This window comes from Dipodomys merriami, unplaced genomic scaffold (assembly GCF_024711535.1).
Source record: "Dipodomys merriami isolate MVZ:Mamm:240054 unplaced genomic scaffold, mDipMer1.0.p SCAF_171, whole genome shotgun sequence".
NCBI classification, from domain to species: Eukaryota; Metazoa; Chordata; class Mammalia; order Rodentia; family Heteromyidae; genus Dipodomys; species Dipodomys merriami.
In genome coordinates this window covers 2,077,266-2,084,642 of record NW_027203060.1, presented here as the reverse complement: position 1 = coordinate 2,084,642, position 7,377 = coordinate 2,077,266, and the positions used below count along the sequence as shown (strand labels likewise).

Genomic DNA, 7,377 nt, shown 5'->3' with positions numbered 1-7,377 from the left:
CCAATATACCACACATGCTAGGCTAGGATTCTAGGCAGGACTAGTATATATAATATATTATATGTGTGTTACATATCTCATATATATGATCTATCACATATGTATCATATATGTCTTGTATATCACATATATCTCATATATCCCCTATATATTATACTGAGATAATCTTTCTGTTTTTTGGTGGTGTTAATTGATATAACAGCCTATTGTGAATTATAATCTTTGACAAACTTCGTTCCACATTCTCTTTCTTGAAAGGCTTTGTTATGTATAAATAATGCTTATTTTGAACTGTCCTGCCTCTGTCTGTACTCTAAAAGGTTTGCGGTATTTTCGGTGTTTCCATATTTTAAGGTTAGGTTGCCGGTTTTAATCAACAACAGAAAATTATGTTTAAAGGCTGCTGCTGATCGGCTCAGCCAGAATTTCAGACCAGCAAAGAATGTTTTGATAGGGTCAAAGGAGGAGTCTCTTTACATCACATTCAACAAGTGGCCAATCCTGCTGGTGCAGACCAGCATTTTGCTCAGCAACTGAGTAAGGAACTAGGAGCAGGAAGTCTTGGAAGGCTGCAGGCGCCATGGGTAAGGTGAAGAAAAGATCCACTGCTCTTCGACATAAACGAAAGCGACCTGGAGATTGTCCTACTGCCTGCGCAGCGATCGCGGTCATGGGAACCACCCGCGCGCGGTGCCCACCTGTTCAAGTGGGCTTTGGAAGCCATGCAGTGGGGAGGGAGCAGGCAATGGTTCGGCGTTGCAGGGGACCGGCACAGAGGAAGCGCTGGTGGCGAAGGATTCGAGAAGCAAGCCCCAAAGATCTGCTGCTCCAGGCACCGCAGCTGAACCCAGCGACCAACCCACCTCCCCCCACAGAGCTAGACCTGGGCGCGCAGCGGGAGCGGTGGGAGAAGTTCTGGAGGGTGCGAGGCCTCAGCTGCGAGTATGCAGCCAAGTTCCTGTTAGACACCTTCGAGTTCCCGGGCCTGATCTACCACACTGGGGGCTGCCACTGTGGCGCGATCCGCTTTGCAGCCTGGGCCCCGGTGGATCTGCGTGTCATGGAGTGCAGATGCCGGCTGTGTCAGAAGAAGCAGCACCGCCACTTCCTTGTCCCGGCCTTGCGCTTCACGCTGCTGCAGGGCGAGGAAAGCATGGTCACTTACCCGTCCACCACGCACCTGGCGCTGCACAGCTTCTGCAGCAGATGTGGTGTCCAGAGCTTCCACGCAGCTGTTTCTGACCCTCGCGTGTATGGCTTGGCCCCGCACTGCCTGGACGCGGGCACCGTGCGAAGCGTGGTCATCGAGGAGGGGGATGCTGGAGACCCTGTAAAGGAGGTCACCAAGGAGAGCAATACCACCATCCAGCAGGTGTCCCTCAGCACTGTCCCTGCCTGAAATGGAACAATGACTGGGGGGCAGGGGGTGCAAACATCCAAACAGGTGTTAAGCGAATGTCCAGGCAGCCCCAGCATTAATTGTGAAAAAAGTACCGTGTGAAAGAGATCTGGTTCTGGACTTGCTAAATTTGTGGTGTCCGTGCAAAGTTTTCCTTCACTGCCAATTCATTTCAACAGACTTTCTTAGAAGCAAAAACTTGAACATTCCTGTGTTCGTGTAAAATGAGAACTTGCAATCCAATAAGCAAGTGGCGTCTCTGGTAAATGCCAGGCCCCCAAATCTTCTCTTAAGATCCCTCAGTTCTCGCTCGGTTCTCACTAATAATCACTTGCAGATTATTCTTGTCTACTGTATGTTCTTGGTGCTATTGTGAGCAGTGTCATTGCTAACAGTCGTATTTCATGTTTAAAATTGATAGGTTATGTTTTGTGAACATTTATTAGGATGTTATCCCATTGATGTCATGTATATCATAAATAACTATTTCACTACTTAGAGATATGTATTGTTTTCAGCTACGGTGTTTTTTTTTTTTTGTCGGTCGTGGGGCTTGAACTCTGGGCCTGGGCACTGTCCCTCAGCTCTTCAGCTCAAGGCGAGCGCTCTACCACTTGAGCTACAGCGCCACTTTACGGTGTTTATTTGATGTGTTTTCAAATCTTATGTTTTAAAATTCCTAAATGTAACATAGCACCCTGCTCTGATGTTAGTATGTTGCTGTGTTTTGTTTTACTGTCTCTGAGAATGGGGGTGGAGAGACAGAAATGTGACCAATGTCTGCACTGGACGCCCTCATGAATCTTCGGAAATAGTTATCTTGTACATGTGTTAAGTGTTCAGAAATAGAAAATATGTATTTCTATGTTGTATATTTGAACTTCAGCACTAACTTAATTGTAATTTCTTGATACCTGAAATTTTTATCTAACCATGAGTGGTATGTATCTTCTCCAACCAAGAACAAATGTCAACATTGTTAGTTAATTACTTTATGAAATTAAGAAATTGATCTTCCATAACGTACTTACCTAGCCTCCTGTCATGGATGTTTTAGCTTTTATTCAGCCTTTCATAATAGCAATATTTCAAAGGAGAAAAGTAGACACAGCAACTTGAGGAAAGGGGCCTAGACATTCTTTCCTAGATCTTTTCTTTGCTGAAAATCTGTCCTCTGTTCTTGCCTTCTATTGCATGTTCATATAATTTCCTATCAATTGCTTATCTTGATTTGTCAATTAAGCAAATAAAAGCCAGATCAATGAAGCAGACATGTGTTTCAATGACTATGTGGAGTTACAGGGCTACACAATCACACAAAAAGCCACCATTTTTCCATCCCTACTTCTCATTTTCCAGCTCCCTCTACACCAATTAGGGGCAGAGGTTGACCATAGGATTTCTCTAAAATGTTCTATTCGCCTCCCATGATTGCTCTGAGTTCTGTGGAATAGTCGATTACAGACCACTTAAGGGTTGACTTTTGATTAAAAAAAAGGGGGGGGGAGGGAGATTGGTTTGGCATTGTAATATTTTAACACAGAGCCTCTGGTTTGTTGAGCAGGCACTCTATTATTTGAGCCACCCTACAAGCCATGAAAGAGGAAGAATGTGAACATATATGCCTGGAAAACTTGTTCAGGTTGGTTGTTAGAATACTAAATTATACTTAGACTTATAACTAAGTAACTTTTTCTGCATAGACTGGATCTAGAAAGAGCAAGAAATGGCTCAAGAATACCTATTAGTTTCTATAATGTCATTTTTTTGCAATGGTGGGATTTGAACTCCTAGCAAGGGCTCTATACTCTAGCACTTGAGACACATTCCCAGACCTGCTATTTTGTGCAGGTCCTGGGGCTTGAACTCAGGGTCTGGGCGCTGTCTCTGAGCTTTTGTGCTCAAGGCTAATGCTTTACAACTTGAGCCACAGCTCCACTTCTGGCTTTTTGGTGGTTAATTACAGCCAAGAGTCTCATGGTCTTTCCTGTCTGGGCTGGCTTTGAACCACAGTCCTCCCAGATGTTAGCCTCCTGACTAGGAAGGAACACAGGTGTGAACCACCAATGCCTGGCTCCAGCCCTGCTTTTTGTTGGTTATTTTGGAAGTGGAGTCTCATGAACATTTCTGCTGGCCGGCAAAAATGGTGATCCTTCAAATCTTAGCCTTCTGAATAGGTAGGATTACAGGTGTGAGCTATTGGTACCTGGTTCACATCAATGTTTCTGTGGTAAGAAACTTCTTTTCCCAGACATTTTCTCTTTTTATAAACCTGACTTTATTCACAAAGCAAACATCGATGATTTATTGCTTCTTTATGCAATGTGAAAATCCTTCCTAAGTTGTATGACTACAATCCAGTGTTCATGATTTGCAGACAGCAATTTTAACTTCCATATAAATGTATGGGTCTAGGCTGGTTCTGAAGGAAGAACATGCTGTGGAGGAGGAGATGGATGATTGTAGAGATTAAGGAGTGGTTGGTTGACACTCAAAGGAAAACTGGGGAAAGGACTAGGTATTTAAGGGAATTTTGGGGTGCTTAACACAGGTTGCTTAATGTCACTGTATTCCTGGTAATTTCTTTTTGTCAGTCATGGGGCTTGAATTCTGGGCCTGGGCGTGGTCCCTCAGCTCTTCAGCTCAAGGCAAGCACTCTACCACTTGAGCCACAGTGCCACTTCCAGTTTTCTGGTGGTTTATTGGATTTAAGAGTCTCATGGACCTTCCTGCCTGGGATGGCTTTGAACTGCGATCCTCCCATCTCAGCCTCCTGAGTAGCTAGGATTACAGGCATGAGCCACCAGCACCTAGTAATCTCTTAAGAAGGCCTTCGGTTGTTTACTATTAGCTGTGTTTTCCATCATGCATAAAACTATATGCTGCTCTTTAAAATGATATAGGAAATGTTTGGGCACCATTGGTCATTTTGGATGCTGACAGCCTTTTCTATGCCTCCCTTGAGGCATTCTTACTTCAAGAAAAAAGCAAGAGTTTGACATTTGGGCCATCTACTACTATCAAGTTTTGTGCAATCTGCACTAAGAAATAAAAGCTCACCCTCATCTTCATTGATCAAATGAGATCCTGGGCAATAAACCCTTGGCATAGTATTTGACATGCAACAAATAAGAATTTGTTAGCTGAGTGTTGGTGGCTGATATCTGTAATCCTAGTTCATTAGGAGGAGGATCACAGTTTATCAGATACTATTTTCGGACAATTAAAACCAGAATTAGCCAATCACTGGTTTTCATGCTTGTAATCCTACCTACTCAAGAGGCTGAGGTCTGAGAATCATAGTTGGTAGGAAAATCCATGAGACACTTATCTCAAATTAACTGTAGAAAGCTAGAAGTAGAGCTGTGACTCAAGTGATGGAGCACCAACTTTAAGTGAAAAACCTAGGGGACTGCATCAAGCCCTGAGTTCAAGCTCCTCTCACTACAATGTTAGAACAATTTAATGACAGGCCAGGATGGTATGTGCCCTTCCTCCTAACACATTCATCACTGAATACCTGGGGTATCTTCCTTGACTCCCCAGATATGTTTGTCTTAATTTATTCAAGCTGTTAATGGGAGAACAAAACCAGGTAGAGGACACAGGTATCTCTTCTCTCTTTTGCCTATCTCCAGTTTATTCCTCCCTATTGCCCAGAACTGCCTTCCAAGGTAAACTAGAATGAAGAAAGCCCATCTCTAAGCCCTTATCATTACAATCCTGTAGATAAGATAGACAACATTCAACCTACACTACATTGTAAACTGGCAAAGTGCTTGCTGTGAGAACATAGATAAGAGGTCTCTATTCTGTTACTTTCCAAAAACATCCTTTGGCAACCTTCTATTAGCTGGATCTGAATGGTAGAATAATAGAACAATAGAATGAAATAGAGGAAAAAGTGTGGGGAAGGGGAAGCTACATAAGGAGGAGGTAGAGAAGCAGGGAGAGGAAGAAAGGGAGAGAAGTTAAAGTAGGCAAGAAGTTTGTCACTATTCCTACATACTGCAATATTTCTGGATTTAATCAAAATGTTTTTTATATGTTTTTATTGTAAAACTACTGTAAAGAGGGGTTACAGTTACATGAGTAGGAATGAGTACATTTCCTATTGAGCATTGTTACCTCCTCCTTTGTTTTTCCCCTGCCATCCCTCCCCTCTGCACCTCTCCAACTCCCCCCCCCCACCAAAGTTGTAAATTTCGATTTCAACATAGTGCCTTGTATATCTCATTGTTACAATGGGTCAACCTGCATCCTTATTTCAGCATTTTGTTATTTCCCTTCCCTCCTCAAATTAGAAAAATGTATATACAAGATGCAGGGCACCAACATCAAATACAGTGAAAACAGGGGTTATACTGTGGGGGAAGAACATACCAAAGAAACAAAAAAATCACATAGTACATTATAAATATGTTAAAAACAATAGCAAGAAAGAAAATAAACCACTTGTGTCCCTATTTCAGGGTTCATTTCACTTAATATCATCTTAGATATTCATAAATACATTGATTTTGACCTTTTCTTCTTGTCCTAGACATATACTAGTTATTGCAAATAAGGGAAACCATAGGACCTATGTTTCTTTGAGACTGGCTTACTTCACTTAATATAATTTTTTCCAAGTCTTTCCATTTCCTAACAAATGGGGCAATGTCATTCTTTCTGATGGAGGTATAGAATTCATATATATATATATATATATATATATATATATATACATATATATGTGTGTGTGATATATATATATATATATATATATATATATATATATATATATATATATCACATTTTCTTGATCCATTCACCTACTGAGGGGCATATGGGTTGGTTCCATATCTTAGCTATGGTGAATAATGCTGAGATAAACATAGTTCTGCTGGTAGCTTTAGTATGGCCTTGTTTGTGATTGTTTGGGTAAATGCCAAAAAGTGGGATTGCTGGGTCATAGGGGAGCTCTGGGTTGAGTCTTTTGAGGAACTCCATACTGCTTTCCCAAGTGGTTGAACAAGTTTACACTCCCACCAACAATGCAGTAGGGTTCCCTTCTGTCCACATCCCCTCCAGCATCTGTTGTTATTAGAGTTCTTGATTATAGCCATTCTAACTGGGGTGAGGTGGAATCTCAATGTTGTTTTGATTTGCATTTCTTTTATGGCTAGAGAAGTTGAGCATTTCTTCATGTGTATTTTGGCCATTCTTATTTCTGTTGTACCCAGATAGGGACCCCCAAAGACCACCAAGGAGCCGATTCCAATGTAAGCACAGGAGAATCATTTATTGCAAGCTCGAGCCTGGTCTCCCAACCTTCACGGATGCAGTGGGTCAGTTGAGAGCCCCGCCTTATGGGGTGGCAGTGTTTTTTTTTTTATCACAAGTAAATCAGGGGCAGGGGGTTTCCAACTTAGCAGTTACATCATTGGCTAACAATTGGGTAGCTAAGGGTTAGTAAGTTTTGTCACATTCTTATTGATTAGTACAATTGGTTATTCTTTACCAATTTTAGCAGACATTTAGTCAGCGCTTTATAACAGTCTTGTAACAGTCTTATTAGATAGGGCAGCAAGCTGAACTACAAAAAATATGCTGGCAATGCAACACTTGGGGTCTCAGGGCTCTGGGGACTTTCCACCTTCTCACTCATTGGCTGTTGCTAGGGGAGCTTATCAGGTAGGGTGCAAGTGGGACATCTGTGGTCATTTTGGAGACATCTGTGGTCATATGCTGGAAATAGGCCATGTCTCAAATTGGAGCTTTTATGCACAAAATGGTGATTGTCTTGCTAGGGTTCTACATTCCCCTCTTTTCTTTAAATTAGATAGGGGATCCAATCATGGTCCCCTAATATTAAGTTCTATGTAAACTTTATCAATGGTCCAATATTGAGATCTCAGAACCAGTACCATGATCACATTAGCCTGTTCTTTTACAAACATTATTAGCCTGTTAATCATGCAAGGCCCAATTGTGAG

General features: G+C 42.0%; 1 protein-coding gene across 1 annotated transcript; it reads left to right on the top strand.

Annotated features, from left to right (window-relative positions):
• Positions 1-577: 577 nt before the first annotated feature.
• LOC138829405 (centromere protein V-like protein 1) lies at positions 578-2,670 on the top strand. The gene has a single exon (XM_070025722.1). It carries the CDS (start codon positions 581-583, stop codon positions 1,397-1,399), a length of 819 nt encoding a protein of 272 aa, XP_069881823.1. The 5' UTR covers positions 578-580; the 3' UTR covers positions 1,400-2,670.
• The last annotated feature ends 4,707 nt before the right edge of the window (positions 2,671-7,377 follow it).